We start from the raw sequence: 22,686 nt of genomic DNA on the forward strand, positions 1-22,686 counted from the left end.
CAATACCTATTATCAATTTATAAATTACAGTGCATGGAGACTGCTCTTATGTCTATCAGAAAAAAATAAAATATATGCTTTTTCAACTTTTTTTCAACTGGCAGGTTCGCTCAACATTATTCATGATTCCCTCATGGGTAAAGGTGGTGGAATTAAATATCAGAATACACCTCCACCCTGAATGAAGAGCGGCGGCTGAATAGCATGCTATTCTCATGCTTAAATCCAAGGTCAGAATAGGAATAAAAAGGGAATTACGTTCCATTTACTCATGCTTAACTCAGGTCGGAATTCCCCCTTAGGGCTCAATTCTGATTTAGGAAATTATGCCTTTCTTACACATTAGTTGGTATTCAGATTCAGATTTACCTTTAAAAAGGTAGGTTTCAGGTGTGGTTCCCTTGCGCGCACTGAATAAATGTAATTCAACAGCTGAAAACTGTTCCACTTGCTGGAGAACAGATTTTCTTGTGGAGTTTTCATTCAAATGGGTTTTCAGTGCATTAATCTTAAACCAGCCCTTTAAATACAGTGTACTTTCAATTAGAATTTTGTCAAAAGACTAGAATACATAAAGAGTACAGGTTCAGAAAATAGGGATCAATGAAAGAAAACCATCTAAATATATCCATATTCTTCACTGTTTCAGCACCAACTGGTAGATTTAAAAATACTCTGTTCTTGTAGATTATTAAGCCACATTTTAAGGTTATGAAAGTACGTATTTATTTTTATTTAACCTTTATTTAACTAGGCAAGTCAGTTAAGAACAAATGCTTATTTACAATGATGGCCTACATGTATAAATCATTAAAAAAAGGTTTGGAGAGCCTTTACGCATTACATATATTGATTAATCAGTAGTTTGAGTCATTCAGAAAGTTGCCACATTCAGTTCTTTAACCAATGGTAATGTTGGAAGATTAGTGTACATAGAATTATAATAGGGAGAATAGTTTACAATAGTAGGCTTATACCCTTGTCCATTTCAACCACGGCCAAGTATTGCGCCATGAGTCAGGTTTGTTATTGTTTGGTTTGCGCTCTGCTCCATAACGATTTAATTCGCCTAACCCCTTTTAAAAAATATATATACTGAACAAAAATAAATGCGAAGTGCAACAATTTCATTTTTTTTTTACTGAGTTACAGTTCATATAAGGAAATCAGTCAATTAAAATAAATGTATTAGGCCCTAATCTATGGATTTCACATGACTGGGTATAGGCCCTTGCACTTGGGAACCAGGCCCAACCACTGGGGAGCCAAGTCCAGCCAATCAGAATTTGTTTTTCCCCTCACAAAAGGGCTTTCTTACAGACAAACACTCCTCAGTTCCATCAGCTTTCTGGGTGGCTGGTCACAAGATGATCCCACAGATGAAGAAGCCGGATGTCATGGTCCTTGGCTGGCATGGTTACACATGGTCTGCGGTTGTGATGCTGGTTTGATGTACTGGCAAATTCCCTAAAACAACGTTGGAGGTGGCTTATGGTAGAGAAATTAACATTAAATGCTCTGGCAACAGCTCCGTTGGACATTCCTGCAGTCAACATGCCAATTGCACGCTCCCTCATAACTTGAGACATCTGTGGCATTGTGTTGTGTGACAACTTCACATTTCACAGTGGCTTTTAATTGTCCCCAGCACAAGGCACACCTGTGTAATGATCATGATGTTTAAGACATTTGAGACTACCCATTCCTGCAAGTTAAAAGGCTGTACAATTTAAATTCCACATAATGGCACAGGATTTCATAAACTTTACTGTGGGATGGTTTCCTATGTTAATATGCTTCAGTTGGCTGCCATATGATTGGTTTCACATGTCTCCAGCGATTATAAAGGTAAAATATATCTAAAACAAGTGTCATTTATATTTACAATTCCCTTAGCCAAACAGACTACTCCTTTATCTAGCGGTTATCAATAGTTATTTCAAGTTGTAAATTACAGTGCATGGGGAATGGTGTTATTTCTATCTGGAAAAAAATTCAGTAGATGCTTTTTTTCACTTGGAACTGCTTATTCATGGTTTTCTCATGTGTGTAAAGACGGTAGCATTAATATGGCATTAAGTCAAGGTCAGAATATGGCATTTGTACCCACCTCTTCCCCACCTTCATTTATTCAATCTCCACCCAAAACAAATAGCAGGTGAATAGCACACTGTTATCATGCTTAAGTTCAAGGTCAGAATATACATTGAGAGCAAAGTGCATAAAAAGGGAATTATGTTACATTTATGTGCGCTTAACTGGGTTGGAATCGGGGCCTTAGAGAATAGCAACCGGTAATGCTTTGGGGATGTTTGTCTGAATGGGGTAAGAGGACACCCACCTGACAACAGGTGCTGTGGTAACAGAACACTTACCTAATGACTGGTCCAGGTGCCATGGTGATGGCACGTACCTGACTGACCACAAGAACTATATTACCTTATAATGGGGACACCCATTAATACCCCTTTGAACTCTCTAGGTTATGTTCCATCCTGAGAAAAAGGAGATCCTCATGTTTCAAGCCTATTTTCCCCCATCTGTAATAATTTATTGCTTTATATATATATATATATATTTTTTCAATTGTTATAATGGGACTGTGTGAGAGCCTCGAGAGGAGATTTCACACTGTCTTGTGGCATTCCCCTGCTTCCTGTATGTCAGACGACTCATTCAGCTCCAGCTGCAGTGGGCAGCACCCTGCATGAATGGAACTACTCTAGTCATAAGTGGAAAACCAGTCACGTGCATCACATGATACACATTTAACAGCATACATTATTCTGGCCCGTGGCCGTGGGTGACGCCTCATTAACTTCTATATCTAATTATACAAGCTTCATCCTTATGTATCTTTCATCTATTAAAAGCTGATGTATGTGCTATAGTATGTCATCGAAAATGCTTATGTTAGTGGGGTTTTCCCATACATGTCATCTGACCAAGGCAAACTCTGGGACCTAGTTATAGGATATGGGGCCCAGAGTTTTCCCTGGTTAGATCAAGTGTTCAGGAAAAACTCCTGACCTATAAAGTTAAAAAAAAAGTAAATGGACCATATTTATCCTTGGGGGACACCAATCATTAGATTCTGATATACTGATTCTGTGTATACCATATCACAAGTATTCTCTCTGTGGTGTTACAACCCATACAGATGGAAAAATCACCCCTGAACGTCTAACACATCTTTAATGAATAGACTTTTAAAGAATGGAATGTAAATTTCAGACAGCATGTTTTATATAGTAGGTTTGAAAGAAACTTTGGTCAAACAGCACTCCAAATCTTTTATATTAGTACTCTGTGGATTTCTTTACATAAACACTGCAATCAAACCAGGACACCTCTCTTCACGGAAGGCCCTTCACCAAACAAAGTGACAAGTAAACTTAATTCATTCATGTGCTACAAGCAATAATAACATAATAATCAGTGCTGAAAGATTAGATAGCAGAAATGGATGTAAATATAGAATGTAATTCAGAGCCAACATATCAAAACAAGGTTCTCACTTAGGTGTTTAGTGTGCTCCCAATGTATGACATAAGCAATACCAATGTGTTGACTCCTTCAGTGTGACTCCTTGTCTTTTCTCCTTCTACACCCTCCCTCATAATGCTCACAAGAACCATCTACAGGGGATATACACAGTACAAACAGGGAAATATGCTACAGGAACCTTGGGATATCATATGACATCACAAATATGACCTCAAACAGTAACCTTAGGTCCTCATCCTAAAAGCTTCCTGGGAATGATCAGATAACTTCAAATTAGAATATAAGAAAATAAACATATACAATGTCTTCGGAAAGTATTCAGACCCCTTGACTTTTTCCACATTGTTACATTACAGCCTTATACTAAAATGAATTAAATAAAAAAAAATCCTCAAATCTATACACAATACACCATAATGACAAAGTAAAAACGTATTTAATTTTAAATTTTTAGCAAATGTATCAAACATAAAAAAAATAGAAATACCTTAATTAGATAAGCAATCAGCCTCTTTGCTATGATACTCGAAATTGAGCTCAGGTGCACCCTGTTTCCAATGATCATCCTTGAGATGTTTCTACAACTTTGAGTCCACCTGTGGTGGATTGATTGGACATGATTTGAAAGGCACACACCTGTCTATATAAGTTCCCACAGTTGATAGTGCATGTCAGAGCAAAAACCAAGTCCGAGACAGGATTGTGTCGAGGCACAGATCTGGGGAAGGGTACGAAAAGATTTCTGCAGCATTGAAGGTCCCGAAGAACACAGTGGCCTCCATCATTCTTCAATGGAAGAAGGTTGGAACCACAAAGACTCTTCCTAGAGCTGTCCACCAGGCCAAATTGAGCAATTGGGGAGAAGGGCCTTGGTCAGGGAGGTGACCAAGAACCCGATGGTCACTCTGACAGAGCTCTAGAGTTCCTCTGTGGAGATGGGAGAAACTTCCAGAAGGAGAACCATCTATCTCTGCAGCAACTCACCAATCAGGTTTTATGGTAGAGTGGCCAGACGGAAGCCACTCCTCAGTAAAAGGCACATGACAGCCCGCTTGGAGTTTGCCGAAAGGCACCGAAAGACTCTCAGACCATGAGAAACAAGATTCTCTGGTCTGATGAAACCTAAATTGAACTCTTTGGCCTGAATGCCAAGTGTCACGTCTGGAAGAAACCTGGCACCATCCCTACGGTGAAGCATGGTGGTGGCAGCATCATGCTGTGGGGATGTTTTTCAGATACAGGGACTTGGAGACTAGCCAGGATTGAAGCAAAGATGAATGGAGCAAAGTACAGAGAGAGATCCTTGATGAAAACCTGCTCCAGAGTGCTCAGGACCTCAGACTGGAGTTAAGGTTCACCTTCCAACAGGACAATGACCATAAGTACACAGCCAAGATAACTCAGGGGTGGTTTCAGATCACGTCTCTGTATGTCCTTGACTGGTGCAGCAAGAGCCCGGACTTGAACCCCATCGAACATCTGTGGAGAGACCTGAAAATAGCTGTGCAGCAATGCTCCCCATCCAACCTGCCAGAGTTTGAGAGGATCTGCAGAGAAGAAACTCCCCAAATACAGGTGTGCCAAGCTTGGAGCGTCATACCCAAGAAGACTCGAGGCTGTAATTGCTGCCAAAAGTACTAAGTAAAGGATCTGAATACGTATGTAAATGTAATTTCAGTTTTTGTATTTGTAATAAATCTGCAAAAAAAGATGTTTTGCTTTGTCATTATGGGTTATTGTGTGTAGATGAGGAAAAAAAAGTTATTCCATTTTAGAATAAGGCTGTAACGTAACAATGTGGAAAAAGTCAAATACTTTTTGAATACTTTCCGAATGCACTGTATAGTACGGATAATATGCACACAAACTCATGTGTTTGAAAACCAACACTGCTGGCTTTAGCATGATACCCATGCTGTGCATATGGACTTTTGTGTTGAGTTTTCTTTTCACAAAAATACTGTCTTTATTGTCTCATTTGTAGATTATTGGTCAAAAAAATATTGGAATAAGTCTTAAAGGTGGTCACAATTCTATTTGGCCATTGAAATACAGCGACTTAGGTGTTCAGACATCGACTTCTTCCCCATTTTGTTGTGTTACAGACGGAATTTAAAACGGATTAAATTGAGATTTTTTTGTCACTGGCCTACACACAATACCCCATAATATCAAAGGGGAATTATGTTTTCAATTATTCTTTTTACAAAATGCTGAAATGTCTCGAGTCAATAAGTATCCAACCCCTTTATGGCAAGCCTAAACAACTTCAGGAGTAAAAATGTGTTTAACAAGTTGCATGGACTCACTGAGTGCAATAATAGTGTTTAACATGATTTTTGAATGACTACCTCATCTCTGTACCCCACACACATATAATTATGGTGAAGGTCCCTCTGTCAAGCAGTGAATTTCAAACACAGATTCAACCACAAAGAACCATGAGTTTTTTCAATCGCAAAGAAGGGCACCTATTGGTAGATGGGTACACATGGTTTAAAAGCAGAGATTGAATATGCATTTGCGCATGGTCTATCAATACACCCAGTCACTACAAAGGTACAGTCGTCCTTCCTAACTCAGTTGCCTGAGAGGAAGGAAACCACTCAGGGATTTCACCATGAGGCCAATGGTGACTTTAAAACAGTTACAGAGTTTAATGGCTGTGCTAGAAGAAAACTGAGGATGGATCAACAAAGTGTAGTTACTCTACAATACCAACCTAATTGACACAGTGAAAATAAGGACGCTTGTACAGAATATAAATATTCAAAAACATGCATCCTGTTTGCAACAAGGCACTAAAGTAATACTGCAAAAAAACTGATAAAGCAATTCACTTTTTGTCCTGAATAAAGTTATGTTTGGGGAAAATCCAATACAACACATTTCTGAGTACCACTCCATATTTTCAAGCATAGTCGTGGCTGCATCACGTTATGGGTATGCTTGTAATCGTTAAGGATTGGGGAGTTTTTCAAGATAAAAAATGAATGGAATGGAGCTAAGCACAGGCAAAATCCTAAAGGAAAACCTGGTTCAGTCTGCTTTCTACCAGACAAATCTACACTGGAGTTGCTTACCAAAAAGGCAAGACCTGAGCATGGTTGTCTAGCAATTATCAACAACCAATTTGATAGAGCTTGATATTTCTTTTACAAGAATAACAGGCAAATGTTGCACAATCCAGGTGTGGATAGCTCTTAAGAGACTTACCCATAAAGACTTACAGCTGTAAGCGCTGCCAAAGGTGCTCCCACAAAGTATTGACTCAGGACTGTGAATACTTATGTAAATGAGATATTTCTGTATTTCATTTTCAATACATTTGCTAAAATGTCTAAAATAATGTTCACTTTGTCATAATGGGATATTGTGTGCAGATGGGTAAGAAAAACAAAAACAATCCATTTAGAATTTAGTATTCATACCCCTTGACTTATTCCAAAATGTGGAATAAGTCAAGGGGTATGAATACTTTCTGAAGGCACTGTATATAAATAAAATAACAAAGCCATCTAAAAAAACTCACACCATCTCCAACAGATATTATGTACAGATTAAACATCTTTGTGGTTGCATATCGTAAAGTATTGGTATTGCACCTCGTACAAAAATAAGATATGAAATACTGTTTGCCAGGTTACAAATATATAAAAAAGAGGGAAGTGTCCTTCAACACGAGAGTGTTGTGTCTCAAGAGTCTTGTGTTGCAATTGGCTGAGACTTCAAGTTCACCAAATACATCAAGACCAATGGGGGAGTAGAACCTTTGTCACCCATTCAAAGTGGCAAGGAAGATGGACAAGGCATTAAGGGTATTAAGACAACCTAAGGCATTTTCACTTGAGTAATTTTTACAACCTAAACTTACATGACTGGTTCCTTCTTCTCAAGTCCAGGGGCACTTTTTGCACACTCCATACATTCCTCATCCACCCACTCAAACTCGTGTGCACAGTACATAGACACACTCACGTACACTACATGCATATGCCCCATCTCCTAATGTGCACTAGTTTCATAAACACTAAGTGTTCATTAAGGCATTCTACACACAAATTCCTTCATACTGTACATACTCACTCTCTAAAGCCCATGAGTCAGGCACACTACTACTGTACAAACACACTTTGGCATACTCCTGTACACTACATTGACTGTCAGAAGAAGGCACTGTAATGTCAGGATCTCCTTCATGTGAGTGGTCCTGGGTTAGGGTCCTGGGTAAGGGTCCTGGGTGGAGGAGGTGGTACCCACCCCACGGTTCTCCTCAGGCTGGCTGCTGGGGATTGACGTTCATGTGAGGGGGGTGGCCCAGGAGTCCAATCCTCTGCTTTTGTTTCCTCTGCTCTGTCATCTACCGAAAGGGGGAAGAGTGTTGATCTCAACCTCAAATAAACACAGTACACACCCAATAACAAACACATGGAGAAGCGCACAAAAATCTGCACACTTACTGATGAATGCACTGAGACACACACCCACAGAAAGTTTCCTGTGGCAAGCTTTGACATAGACCATTGTTGACCCTTTGAACTCATGAACTGCCAGCCCCTTCCTCCACACACAGCCCAGCTGCCGCATATTTCTCAACAAATCTGTGAACCCACCCTGGGCCCACCCCACCCATCACAGCCAACCCCACAAACCTTTCTCCACAACCACTCAACAGCCTGGAGCAGTGAGAGAATCTGACATACCTTCTGCTCAATTCAAAATGACCCCTAGCTCCTACGCATAGGCACTTGTAAACATAAAAGGATTGGATCAGTTTAAAAGCTCCTACTCATAGGCACTTGTAAACATAAAAGGATTGGATCAGTTTAAAAGCTCCTACTCATAGGCACTTGTAAACATAAAAGGATTGGATCAGTTTAAAAAAAGGCACTAAACATAAAAGGATTGGATCAGTTTAAAAGCTCCTCATAGGCACTTGTAAACATAAAAGGATTGGATCAGTTTAAAAGCTCCTATCATAGGTGTAAACATAAAAGGAAAGTTTCCTACTCATAGGCACTTGTAAACATAAAAGGATTGGATCAGTTTAAAAGCTCCTACTCATAGGCACTTGTAAACATAAAAGGATTGGATCAGTTTAAAAGCTCCTACTCATAGGCACTTGTAAACATAAAAGGATTGGATCAGTTTAAAGGGTACGAAAAAATAGTTTTTCTCTCCAAAATAACAACAGTGTGGTCAAAGTCTTACTGGCTTAGTTTTAGTCACGGTCTGGTTATCTACACTTTTTTTTTTTTTTACATTTAGTCTAGGAAAAAATATATATCTTTGGGACAACCCACAATGAACAATTGTCAAAGTCGTATGGAGAACTTACAGAGTTCGTATGCTAACTCGAGCTGGCTAATGTTAGCCACTAGCCATGCTAGCATGTAATTACATTCCAGAACTAGTGTTGGCGGTGATGAGCTACAATCCATCAATCACTTCAGTTTCAGCACCGGCTGGCTCTTGTTGCCTTCTTGCATCGGGCTCAGTAAGCAAGAAAAATCGCTCCATCTTGCCTTCTAATAGGCTAGGTGGAATTTCTCCCATACTGCTTTTCACCAATCCAATCATCTCAGAACTACATGAGCACCTTGCCAATTAGCTGTTGGGAGCCAAGGTGTGATTTGACAGACATCTGTCTGTGTGTCTGTGCAGATGAGACTCACCTGCTCCTTGAGCTCCGTGAGCTGTCCAGACAGATTGCATACCAGCCTCATGGCTGACTCCAGCTTCTCTTGCAGATTTCTGATCTCGTTCTGTTCGCCTTCCGCGTCACTGCTCACCAGCGACATCGCACGCATCCGCGGGAACCAGTCCAGATTGTGCTCCTGTAAAATAAGATAAAATAAATGTATCTTAATTGACTTGCGTAGGTAAACAAAGGAAGAATAGATAGAAACATAATGATATCCAATGGCTTTGAGGAGGGGGTGATGGATATCAAAGAAAACGATCAGCAAAAAAGGAAGACTCAAAACACTGAAAGTGATTGATGCCCCGAAGTGTGTTTATTTGCATTGAAACATAAGAAAAAGGCCAGGGATTGTTAGCGTTGCAATCCTCCCTTGTATTTGTGTTACTAGGACACTGGAAGAATATTTCGACGATAAATACACAACACAGAGGACGAGAGGTCAATAGAGGACTAAAAGTTAAACGATCAATGGAAAGTGTTTTTTCTGTAATAGGGGATTAATGATCAATGAGACATGGGAGGAATTTCAGTCTGGGACTCATAGCAACAAAGCAAGTTCTCATTGTTCCAAATTGTTTATACATTGAACCTGAAATAGGATACTTGTTATTTAGCTATTGGCCCAGATTTATTGCAAGGAATTCCTATTGGTCAACCACAGGCTAGGGCTGGGTTATAAAACTACATCCTGTCCCTTTGTTCTGTGGAGAGAATCATTAAGGAGAGATTCACTGAGGACAGGGGAGAATGAACATCTACCGCTCAGCATAACATCTATGATTTGTCCTCTTTGAATAAACCTATTTTTCTCCCCCTGATTTTCTTTGGGGTCTGTGCTATTGAAGAGTAACATCAACTGCTAACACCACCAAACTGCACAGACCAGTATGATGACATGATTGCTACCAAAATAACAAGGCCGAACAGCAAAAATTAAGACTCTTTAAGAGATGACTCTCCTGGCATCTCAGGTTTATCATTGTTGAATACAAAAATGAAACCCATTCCCTTTTCTAGTGCTATCATTGTGCCTCGTATCACAGCTTAATCTGTTTTAGGGTTAGACAACAGTTCATGTGTAAGTCTTACCCCTCTGCCTTTCTGTTTGTCTCATCCAGTGAGATCACTGGGTGTGTGTGTCGTCCAGAGCGTTTGTCATTCAGTCGGTCAGTGACATTCAGTGTGTACATGCTATCTCCGTCAGTTGAGGGTGGAAGGGCAAATAGCTACATTGGAGGTGTATGTGCCCGCGAGTGTCACATTCTCCTCTCTGACTCAATACACACAACGTACACACAGTTAGTAAAGGTCAGCAACTAGTTAAGGGATTTACCAGAACACACAAACAGCAACTCTATGGCCCTACATGCACCCTACAAACCTCAGTCTCCCCCCAGGACAGGATGTAGTGTACCCTATGCACTCATGTCAGTGGGTAATGGGGACGGCCTGGGCTTATGCTGTATCACATTACATATTAGACATTGTGGTCTGACATGGGAAATGTTACCAGCTCAGGCCTGGTGTGTGTGTCACCTTGATCATCTCAGCGACGTAGCTCTCGGGGCCAGTGTACTCTGTGGAATCCTTCACTTTGACCAGCACTATGAAGAACAGGTAGTGCCACATGTTGTGCTCCTCCTTGATGTGCTCCTCAAACGTCACCGTCTTGTTGTCAAACTTGTCTCTCTCCAGACCTGTGAGGAAACAAAATGTGTAGACACGCGCGCACACACACACACTAGAGATGGTAAATCAATTCACGGAGGGTAAGCCGCTGTCGACCTAAGAAATAAGGAAAATGCGACTTCCTGACAGCAGAGGAGCACTTTTGACCCTGTGATATTGCTTGGTGTTTAATGAGCATCTGGCAGAAGCAGATTCCTGTAAAAAGGCCATCTCTCAGTCTAATGACTAAACAACATTAGTCTACCCGGATAAACTGGCCAACTTCCGGGAATCTCCAAAATATGAGAATTGCCATGTGAATTTGGGAAATGTGGAGAAAGTGTGGGGATTTGGGATTTTATCTATCTAGGCAAGCGGTGTCAAATACATTTTGGCCCGCAGGTCGCGTTTGGTCTTCACTGATGTCCGCACTTACATTTTTACAAATATATTTCCCTGTAGGGATGGGCATTTGACATTTTTACTGTTCCAGTACTCGCATGATTTCTCCCCTGAAGTACAGATAAAAAATATATATATATATTTTTTAGAAAACTAAAAAAATGTGTGTGCATTTATCTATATGCCAAAAGTGAGAAACAAGGCCCAATTTATCATAACCATTACAGATAATGAATCCTAATTGACCCAATATACTCAGCCAATAAAAAGAAAAAAAGCTCAATTTAAGACTTATTTATTAAAACTGTTTTATCAACTGGTTATGTTATACCGTGGAACACAATCTTCAAAAAGGTAGTAACCTTGCTTGTTGAAGTTTATGGCTGTGCAATGGGATAGGCTTTTTTGTTAATTTAACAGACAAGATGCTATTATTTCCTGAACCCTTATCACAGTCAAGACCAGTGGTATTCATGAATGCCAAGGGAAGCCAGTTTGGATTAGGCTCCATTCCGATCACATAGCATCGAGAGCATACCTCATTGACAGAAACTCGTTGAGCATCTTGTTGTGTTGCTGTCCTCCGGTGGCTATCTAACTATCTATCTAAAATTAGTCATTTCCTAAACTAGCCATGAATAGAGATTTGGACTTGTGGTTTTACTTAATTCTCCGTACTGGCCAATTATAACGGCGATTCAGATCCAACCATAAATTCATACAGTTTGCCCCTGGTCTGAGAAGATGGAAGTTCAATATGTAGCTAGATGTAGAAGGTAGAAGGCTAATGTTAACTAGCTAACGTTGCCCATGAAAGGAAGTTAGGTTAGCAAGCATGCATTTTAGCCAGGTAGAGTAGGACAACAAAAAATAAAAGCTTTTGTATGACAGTCATATACCATTTCATCAACGTGAAAGAGAGGATGGCATTGGCGTTTCTCTACAAGTAGGGAGTGAACGCACAGCTACTGGTCAAGACACACCTATTTTATAGTAAAATAATGATGTAACATAACAGAATAAAAGAGAATAGTGTGAAGTGATGCGCATCTTGCATATGGAACAGTTATTCTAAAAGCGTGATAATTTGAAACAGGGCTCAGTTTGGGTTACAAACCAGAATCTGTCTTTTCTATATACAGACGTTCGATTTAGTTTATTCTGCCTGTTCTCTGGAATGTTCTATATGGATTAACAATTCCACATTGAACACTGCATGGGGATGAATTACGGCCACAACATCTGTTTGTGAGTAGGCCTAGACTTAATGATTCTGATGAAAATATGCTCTGTCTTTAGCAAACTAATGTTTTTGCATATTTTCAGTGTGGAACCTGTCTATGTTTAGGGGGGTTATTAGCCTAGACTAACCAATTCTAAATGGCACTAGCAGTTCGCATAGGATCGCCACTAGTTACCACAGCCACAAAGTATTAAACCCCACCTATTTCTACAAATTCTCTTATTTGAATTTAAACCGAAGCCGTAACCCTAACCACACTGCTAACCTTATTCCTAACCTTGAATTAAGACCAAAAAGCACATTTTTGTTTAAATACATTTTTAAGATAAACAGTTTCACTTTGTGGCTGTGGTAGCTAGTGTCAAAAACCTAAACTGAAATTAGACAGGATGCAATTTTTTTCAAAACTACAGCTTGTTGTATGTTGTTTCTGTAGTACATGTTTCTGTACTTCAGTCAACCAGTCCATTTAGAATTTATGATAAACCTGTCGTCATTTGGCAAGGAATGTAGCTTGTGTATCCCATCAGTTAGATACGTTGGATTAATGGATTAAATAAAACATTTCCTCATCAATCTACACATAAAACCCTATAATGACAAAGCAAAAACAGGTTCAGTAGTTGTTGCAAATATATAAAAAAACAAAAACAGAAATACCTTATTTACATAAGTATCCAGACAATCGATATTGAGCTCAGGTGTATCCTATTTCCATTGATCATCTTTGAGATGTTTCTACAATTGGATTGGAGTCCACCTGTGGTAAATTCAATTGATTGGACATGATTTAGAAAGGCACACACCTGTCTATATAAGGGCCCACAGTTGACAGTGTATGTCAGAGCAAAAACCAAGCCATAAGGTCGAAGGAATTGTCCGTAGAGCTCCGAGACAGAATTGTGTCGAGGCACAGGCCTGGGGAAGGGTACCAAAACATTTCTGCAGCATTGAAGGTCCCCAAGAACACAGTGACCTCCATCAATTCGTAAATGGAAGAAGTATTCACTGCCAAAGGTGCTTCAACAAAGTACTGAGTAAAGGGTCTGAATACTTATGTAAATGTGATATTTCATTTTTTTTATGTGCAAAAATGTCTAAAACCTGTCTTTGCCTTGTTATCAAATGTTATTGGTCATATACACGTGGTTAACAGATGTTAATGCGAAATGCTTGTTGTAGCGAAATGCTTATTAAATTATTCCCCAGAGTAAGAGTTATACTCTTCATTTCATAGCTTTCCTCTTGGTTGCACTGCTTTCAGCTCCAGGTTGAGATTTGGAGGGCTGGTCTTTATGTTAGATCTTTTATCCAATCATATTCAGCCATCATGTGTTGCCAGGGATCTAAAATCTGCCCTCAGGCCTTCAGAATCAACAGTGTGGGCGCTTGCAGCTTAAAGTGAATGAAAATGAAAATTTAGTGTCAACCAATCAGCTTTAGAGTTGGCTATTGTAGGCCTGCTGGCTGGCTCCAGTGTTACACAGGAGCCAGCTAGCAGGCGTAGTGCGTGCACGTCTTTTGATTGGATTACCAATATTGAGAGGCAAGTCCTATGGGCAGGTCTATGCAGAACTAGGAAACAGAATTTGATAAACAAATGAATTCGCATACTACTAAGCTGTTTTTTCAACCCACAATGGCGGAAGGAGGAGAAGATATGATTTGGTCGAGGATATAATTATAACGCCATTCTCAAGACAAACTTTTCAAGAAAAGTTAGATATTGTAAGGAGAGGTCGCCCGACGCAGACGCTACAAAGCCTGTTACAGGCGGGAAAGGGGTTCGTTCGCCACTTTCAAAGTTCCAACTACGAGCGCTATCAATGGCTCACAGGCTCCGAGGAGCACTGCAAACTGTACTGCTGGGAATGCCTATTATTTGCAAGTGATCGATTTGATGTTTGGAGCCACACTGGCTTTGCAAGGCAGCAACGAGACGCCAAAGTACGGCTGGGCACTTACAAGCAATGGTGCTTTTGAAAACTTTTGGGGACACCCGAGTGGATCTACAGCTCAACGAGCAAGCGCGCAGGGCAACGGACAATGAAAAGGTGAAGAAAAATAGGGAAATATTGAAAAGACTCATTGATTGTGTCATGTTTTTGGGTAAACAGGAACTGTATTTCTTTTTTTTTGGACTTAAAGCTCAAAGTTTGTGGACCAGAAATGGATAGAAGAAGAATATTAATATAACTCTGTTGCACTCGACTATGTTCTTGGCTATTAGTTGAACTGTAGTGTATTGTACTCTTCCCCTGCAATTCTCTGAATAAAAATGTCAATTTCAAGGTGACGCAACGCCTGGTTATATTGCGTTTCCGTCTAAATGTGTAGTGTCTAGAGCCATGGCATCAAAATGATGGTAATAAGTGGTGGATTAATTCGGGTGGGACTGTGTAGGACCTCGCTGAAGGCCCAGGCCTCAGGCCCATGGCACGCCACTGCTATATAGTGTATATAAACTACATCCGGCGCCGACAGAGATGGCCGCCTCGCTTCACGTTCTTAGGAAACTATGCAGTATTTAGTTTTTTAATGTATTATTTCTTACTGTTACCCCAGGAAATCTTAAGTCTTATTACATAGAGCCGGGAGGAACTATTGGATATAAGAGCAACGTCAACTTACCAACATTACGACCAGGAATACAACTTTCCAGAAGCGGATCCTCTGTTTGGTCCATCACCTAGGACAATGAATCGGATCCCAGCAGGTGACCCAAAACAACGGCGACGCAGAAGGGCCAGACGGAGCGGTCTTCTGGTCAGGCTCCGTAGACGGGCACATCGCGCACCGCTCCCGAGTATACTACTAGCCAACGTCTAGTCTCTTGACAACAAGGTAGACAAAATCCGAACAAGCATTTTGTCTTCCAGAGAGACAGAGATTGTAACATTCTCTGTTTCACAGAAACATGACTCACTCGGGATACACTATCAGAGTCAGTACAGCCACCTGGTTTCTTCACGCATTGCGCCGACAGAAACAAACATCTCTCTGGTAAGAAGAAGGGCGGGGGTGTATGCCTTATGATTAACGAGTCATGGTGTGATCATAACAACATCCAGGAACTCAAGTCCTTTTGTTCACCTGACCTAGAACTCCTTACAATCAAATGCCGACTGCATTATCTACCAAGAGAATTCTCTTCGATTATAATCAAAGTCGTGTACATCCCCCCCAAGCAGTCACCTCGACGGCCCTGAAAGAACTTCAATGGACTCTATGTAAACTGGAAAACACATATCCTGAGGCTACATTTATTGTAGCTGGGAAATTTAAAAAGGCTAATCTGAAAACAAGGCTCCCTAAATCTTATCAGCATATCGAATGCACGACTAGGGCTGGGAAAACCCTGGATCTTTGTTACTCTAACTTCCGCGACGCATACAAAGCCCTCCCTCGCCCTCCTTTCGGCAAATCTGACCACTTCTCCAATTTGTTGCTCCCAGCCTATAGACAGAAAGTAAAACAGGAAACGCCCATGCTCAGGTCTGTTCAACGCTGGTCCAACCAATCTGATTCCACGCTTCAAGATTGCTTCGATCACGTGGACTGTGATATGTTCCGATAGCGTCGAACAAAAACATTGATGTATACGCTGATTCGGTGAGCGAGTTTATTAGCAAGTGCCTCGGTGATGTTGTACCAACAGCGACTATTAAAACCTTCCCCAACCAGAAACCGTGGATCGATGGCAGAGCATTCGCGCAAAACTGAAAGCGCGATCCACTGCTTTTAATCAGGGCAAGGCAACCAGAAACATGACCGAATACAAACAAGCTACGCGTCAGTATAGAGACAAAGTACAGTCGCAATTCAACGGCTCAGACACGAGAGGAATGTGGCAGGGTCTATAGTCAATCACGGACTACAAAAAGAAAACCAGCCCCGTCGCAGACCCCGATGTCTTGCTCCCAGACAAACTAAACAACTTATTTGCTCGCTTTTAGGACAATACAGTGCCACTGACACAGTCCCCTACCAAAACCTGCAGAGTCTCCTTCACCGCAGCCAATGTGAGTAAAACATTTAAACGTGTTAACCCTTGCAAGGCTGCCGGCCCAGAAGGCATCCCTAGCTGCGGCCTCAGAGCATATTGAATCAATCCCTATCCCAGTCTGCTGTTCCCACATGCTTCAAGAGGGCCACCATTGTTCCTGTTCCCAAGAAAGCTAAGGTAACTGAGCTAAACGACTATCGCCCTGTAGCACTCACTGCCGTCATCATGAAGCGCTTTGAGAGACTAGTCAAGGATCATATCACCTCCACTCTACCTGACACCCATGACCCACTCCAATTTGCTTACCGCCCCAATAGGTCCACAGACGATGCAATCTCATGATGCTCGTTTTGGCCTTCTTGTGACATCGGCTGCTGTAGGTGTTCTGGAGAACAGGTAGTTTGCTCCCGGTGATGCGTTGTGCAGACCGCACTACCCCCTGGAGAACCTTGCGGTGCAGATGTCGCATCAGGTGGTGATACAGTCTGACAGGATGCTCTCAATTGTGCATCTGTAAAATTATAAGGGTTTTGGTGACAAGCCAAATTTCTTCAGCCTCCACTTCTGTTTGTGTGGGTGGACCATTTCAGGTTGTCCGTGATGTGTACGCCCAGGAACTTTAAACTTTCCACCTTCTCCACAACTGTCCCGTCGATGTGGATAGGGGGGGTGCTCCCTCTGCTGTTCCCTGAAGTCCACGATCATGTCCCTCTCAAGTGAGAGGTTGTTTTCCTGACACCACACTTCGAGGGCCCTCACCTCCTCCCTGTAGGCTCGTTGTTGTTGGTAATCAAGCCCACTACGTTGCATCGTCTGCAAACTTGATGATTGAGTTGGAGGCGTGCATGGCCACACAGTCATGAGTGAACAGGGAGTACATGAGGGGGCTGAACACACACCCTTGTGGGGCACCAGACGTATGTGGCAGGGTCTACAGGCAATTACGGACTACAAAAATAAACTTGTTAACCCTTGCAAGGCTGCTGGCCCAGACGGCATCCCTAGCCGCGTCCTCAGAGCATGCGCAGACCAGCTGGCTGGTGTGTTTACAGACATATTCAATCACTCCCTATCCTAGTCTGCTGTCCCCACATGCTTCAAGACGGCCACCATTGTTCCTGTACCAAAGAAGGTAAAGATAACTGAACTAAATGACTATTGCCCTGTAGACCCTGCCACATACGTCTCGTGTCTGAGCCGTTGAATTGCGACTCCACTTTGTCCTTATACCGACATTTCACTTATTTGATTGCCTTGCAGAGAGAATATCTACACTGTTTATTTTTGGCCATATTCCCCGACATCTTTCCATGGTTGAATGCGGTGGTTCGCTCTTTCAGTTTTGCGCGAATGCCGCCATCTATCCACGGTTTCTGGTTAGGGTAGGTTTTCATAGTCAGTCACAGTGGGTACAACATCTCCAAGGCACTTCCTTATAAACTCACTCATCGAATCAGCGTATAAATGTGGGAAGGTGAACGGAAAGGCTCTGGAGCAACGAACCGCCCTTGCTGTCTCTGCCTGGCCGGTTCCCCTCTTTCCACTGGGATTCTCTGCCTCTAACCCTATTACAGGGGCTGAGTCACTGGCTACTAGGGCTCTTTCATACCGTCCCTAGGAGGGGTGCGTCACTTGAGTGGGTTGAGTCACTGATGTGATCTTCCTGTCTGGGTTGGCGCCCCCCCTTGGGTTGTGCCGTGGCGGAGATCTTTGTGGGCTATACTCGGCCTTGTCTCAGGATGGTAAGTTGGTGGTTGAAGATATCCCTCGAGTGGTGTGGGGGCTGTGCTTTGGCAAATTGGGTGGGGTTATATCCTTCCTGTTTGGCCCTGTCCGGGGGTGTCCTCGGATGAGGTCACAGTGTTTCCTGACCCCTCCTGTCTCAGCCTCCAGTATTTATGCTGCAGTAGTTTATGTGTCGGGGGGCTAGGGTCAGTTTGTTATATCTGGAGTACTTCTCCTGTCCTATCCGTTGTGCTGTGTCAATTTAAGTATGCCCTCTCTAATTCTCTCTTTCTTTCTCTCTCTCTGAGGAGCTGAGCCCTGGGACCATGCCTCAGGACTACCTGACATGATGACTCCTTGCTGTCCCCAGTCCACCTGGCCGTGCTGCTGCTCCAGTTTCAACTGTTCTGCCTGTGATTATTATTATTTGACCATGCTGGTCATTTATGAACATTTGAACATCTTGGCCATGTTCTGTTATAATCTCCACCCGGCACAGCCAGAAAAGGACTGGCCACCCCACATAGCCTGGTTCCTCTCTAGGTTTCTTCCTAGGTTTTGGCCTTTCTAGGGAGTTTTTCCTAGCCACCGTGCTTCTACACCTGCATTGCTTGCTGGGTTTTAGGCTGGGTTTCTGTACAGCACTTTGAGATATCAGCTGATGTACGAAGGGCTATATAAATAAATTTGATTTGATTTTGATAAATCAATGTTATTTTCTGAGCCTTCCCGGAACCTTTCCCAGTCCACGTGATCAAAACAATCCTGAAGCGTGGATTCCGATTGGTCAGACCAGCGTTGAATGGTTTTAATTATGGGTACATCCTGTTTGAGTTTCTGCCTATGGGACGGTAGGAGCAAGATAGAGTTGTGGTCGGATTTGCCGAAGGGAGGGCCTTGTATCCATCACGGAAGCTAGAGTAGCAGTGGTCCAGTGTATTGCCCGCGTGGGTGCTACAGTCAATGTGCTGGTAGAATATAGGTGGCCTTGTTCTGAAATTAACTTTGTTAAAAATCCCCAGCTACACAATGAATGCAGCCTCGGGATATATGGTTTCCAGTTTACATAGAGTCCAGTGAAGTTCCTTGAGGGCCATCAAGGTATGTGCATGGGGGGGATATAATATGCAATTTGCATATACTCCAGAATGTTATGAAGAGTGATCAGATGAATTGCAATTAATTGCAAGATACCGCTTTGCCATGCAAATGAACTGAATCCCCCCAAAACATTTCTACTGCATTTCAGCCCTGACACAAAAGGACCAGCTGACATCATGTCAGTGATTCTCTCGTTAACACAGGTGTGAGTGTTGACGAGGACAAGGCTGGAGATCACTCTGTCATGCTGATTGAGTTCGAATAACAGACAAAGCTTCAAAAGGAGTGTAGTGCTTGGAATCATTGTTCTTCCTCTGTCAAACATGGTAACCTGCAAGGAAACACATGCCGTCATCATTGCTTTGCACAAAAAGTACTCCACAGGCAAGGATATTGCTGCCAGTAAGATTGCACCTAAATCAACCATTTATCGGATCATGAAGAACTTCAAAGAGCGCAGTTCAATTGTTGTGAAGAAGGCTTCATGGCGCCCAAGAAAGTCCAGCAAGTGCCAGGACCATCTCCTAAAGTTGATTTAGCTGCGGCATCGGGGCACCACCAGTACAGAGCTTGCTCAGGAATGGCAGCAGGCAGGTGTGAGAGAATCTGCACGCACAGTGAGGCAAAGACTTTTGGAGGATGGCCTGGTGTCAAGAAGGGCAGCAAAGATGCCACATCTCTCCAGGAAAAAACATCAGGGACAAACTGATATTCTGCAAAAGGTACAGGGATTGGACTGCTGAGGACTGGGGTAAAGTCATTTTCTCTGATGAATCCTCTTTCCGATTGTTTGGGGCATCCAAAAAAAAGCTTGTCCGGACAAGGTGAGCGCTACCATCAGTCCTGTGTCATGCCAACAGTAAAGCATCCTGAGACCATTCATGTGTGGGGTTGCTTCTCAGCCAAGGGAGTGGGCTCACTCACAATTTTGCCAAAACACAGCCATGAATAAAGAATGGTACCAACACATCCTCAGAGAGCAACTTCTCCTACCCATCCAGGAACAGTTTGGTGACGAACAATGCCTTTTCCAGCATGATGGAGCACCTTGCCATAAGGCAAAAGTGATAACTAAGTGGCTCGGGGAACAAAACATCAATATTTTGGGTCCATGGCCAGGAAACTCCCCAGACCTTAATCCCATTGAGAACTTGTGGTCAACCCTCAAGAGGCGGGTGGACAAACAAAAACCCACAAATTCTGACAAACTTCAAGCATTGATTATGCAAGAATGGACTGCCATCAGTCAGGATCTGGCTCAGAAGTTAATTGACAGCATGCCAGGGTAGATTGCAGAGGTCTTGAAAAAGAAGGGTCAACACTGCCCTTCGACTCTTTGCATCAACTTCATGTAATTGTCAATAAAAGCCTTTGACACTTGTAATTATACTTCAGTATTCCATTGTAACATTTGACAAAAATATCTAAAATACACTGAAGCAGAAAACTTTGTGGAAATTAAAACTTTTGTCCACAACTGTACACGGCTGTGACTATAATCGAAGAGGATTCTTTTGGAAGATAATGTGGTCAGCATTAGATTGTATATAATTCTAGGTCAGGTGAACAAAATTACTTGAGTTCCTCCTGTATGTTGTTATGATTATGCAATGAGCTGTTAATCATGAAGCATACACCCCTGCCCGCCTTCTTACCAGAGAGATGTTTGTTTCTGTCGGCATGATGCATGAATCAACCCGGTGACTGTACCGACTCCGACAACATATCCAGAGTGAGCCATGTTTCAGTGAAACAGAGAATGTTACAATCTCTGATGTCTCTCTGGAAGGCAACCCTTGCCCTAATTTTGTTCACCTTGTTGTCTAGAGACTGGACATTGACGAGTAATATGCTCGGAAGCGGTGGGTGGTGTGCACGCCTTCGAAGTCTGACCAGGAGGCCGCTGTCTACCTCTCCTACGGCGACTCTGTCTTGTGTCGGCCTCTAGGATTAGATCCAATATCCTGGGTGGTGGTTCGAAAAAAGGATCTGCTTCGGGAAAGTCGTATTCCTGGTCGTAATGTTGGTAAGTTGACGTCACACTCATATCCAGTAGTACTTCCTGGGTGTATGTAATAACACTTAACATATTCTGGGCTAACTATGTAAGAAACAATACATAAAAAAACTAACAGGAACTGATAAAAAAAACATTAAATTGTTGTATGTAGGCATTGTGTGTAGATTGATGAGGGAAAACAAATGTTATACATTTTAGAATAAGGCTGTAACATAAGTAAATGAGGAAAAAGTCTAGGGGTCTGAATACTTTCTGATTACACTGGAAGAGGCACAAAGGCAATACTTTAACTGTAGGAGGGGCTGAGAGGAGACAAAGTCAGTGGCTTGAAGAACCATCTCTTTCTCTGTGATGGGAGACAATCCCTCTAATCTCGCTCCCATCTCCTCTTTGCCTCAGTTCCCACATGAAACCATGACGACGGGGCCGTGTGCCCCCCGATCAGGCTTTATGTAACGTGTGTGAGTCATAGACCACCTCCACAGACATACAGCTTAACCCGACAACAGACCAGGGCCTTGTTCAAAAAGGTATAATGGTAGGAGTGCTAATCTAGGACCCCCCACCCCATCTCTTATTCAATATGATTTAAAAGGGAAAACTTATCCTACTATGTGAGTACAGGTCCTGGACTAATACTAATATATCTGCTGCCCACAAACTGACTGCCTGAGAGAGAGGAAAGGAGTGCTGGGCAGGCAGGAAGCCTTCATGACTCAGTCTTCTAGATAAAAGGGGAGGAAAGAGAGATACTGTACAGGGAGAAAAGAGGGAAGGACAGCAGTAAACTAACATTCATAGAAGAAGGTCAAGCTAAGGACTTGTGCTTACTCATGAGGGTGTGTGTGCACTACCTGCATACTCCAGTCATACTCAGGACTTGCGCTTACTCATGAGGTGACACCCACCCAGATGAAATACCATGTAACCATATCTTGTAAAATACAACAAACCTACATTGATATTCCAGTTTTCTACTAAGCAACTGAAAACAAATTATTCAGAATACATGGCTACCCCAGTTGTGACTAGTAGTTCTGTTCTTTTCAGGCTAGAGACGGGGCAGCTATGTCTTCTCACCGCATATGAAGCAGGTGGTCTTCAGGACCTCTTCCTTCTTCTGTTTCTCACTCCTCAGGTCTGCAAAGGTGTCGATGATGACTCCGAAGATAAGGTTGAGGACGATGATGATGACCATGAAGAAGAAGAGCAAGTCGTAGATCACCCTGGCCGCAAACAGAGGCTCCTACAAAGAGAGAAAGGGGGATTGGAGGGAGAGGAGTGGTTATAACACATTATAAAGCATTATA

The 22,686-nt window shown here is 42.3% G+C and overlaps 1 protein-coding gene across 4 annotated transcripts in view; it reads right to left on the reverse strand.

Annotated features, from left to right (window-relative positions):
• Nucleotides 1-3,176: 3,176 nt before the first annotated feature.
• The window catches only part of LOC115140382 (inositol 1,4,5-trisphosphate receptor type 1-like), a 207,660-nt gene continuing 188,150 nt past the window's right edge, over nt 3,177-22,686 (reverse strand). For all 4 annotated transcript variants that reach the window (XM_065001818.1, XM_065001816.1, XM_065001812.1 and 1 more), the window contains 4 exons: nt 22,457-22,622; nt 10,748-10,908; nt 9,183-9,344; nt 3,177-7,867 (listed from right to left, as the gene is read on the reverse strand). In XM_065001818.1, the coding sequence (XP_064857890.1) occupies nt 7,781-7,867; nt 9,183-9,344; nt 10,748-10,908; nt 22,457-22,622 (576 nt within the window). In that variant the 3' untranslated portion in view covers nt 3,177-7,780. The remainder of the gene's footprint in view (nt 7,868-9,182; nt 9,345-10,747; nt 10,909-22,456; nt 22,623-22,686) is intronic.

The sequence above is a fragment of the Oncorhynchus nerka genome, linkage group LG2 (genome assembly GCF_034236695.1).
Source record: "Oncorhynchus nerka isolate Pitt River linkage group LG2, Oner_Uvic_2.0, whole genome shotgun sequence".
Classification (NCBI taxonomy): Eukaryota; Metazoa; Chordata; class Actinopteri; order Salmoniformes; family Salmonidae; genus Oncorhynchus; species Oncorhynchus nerka.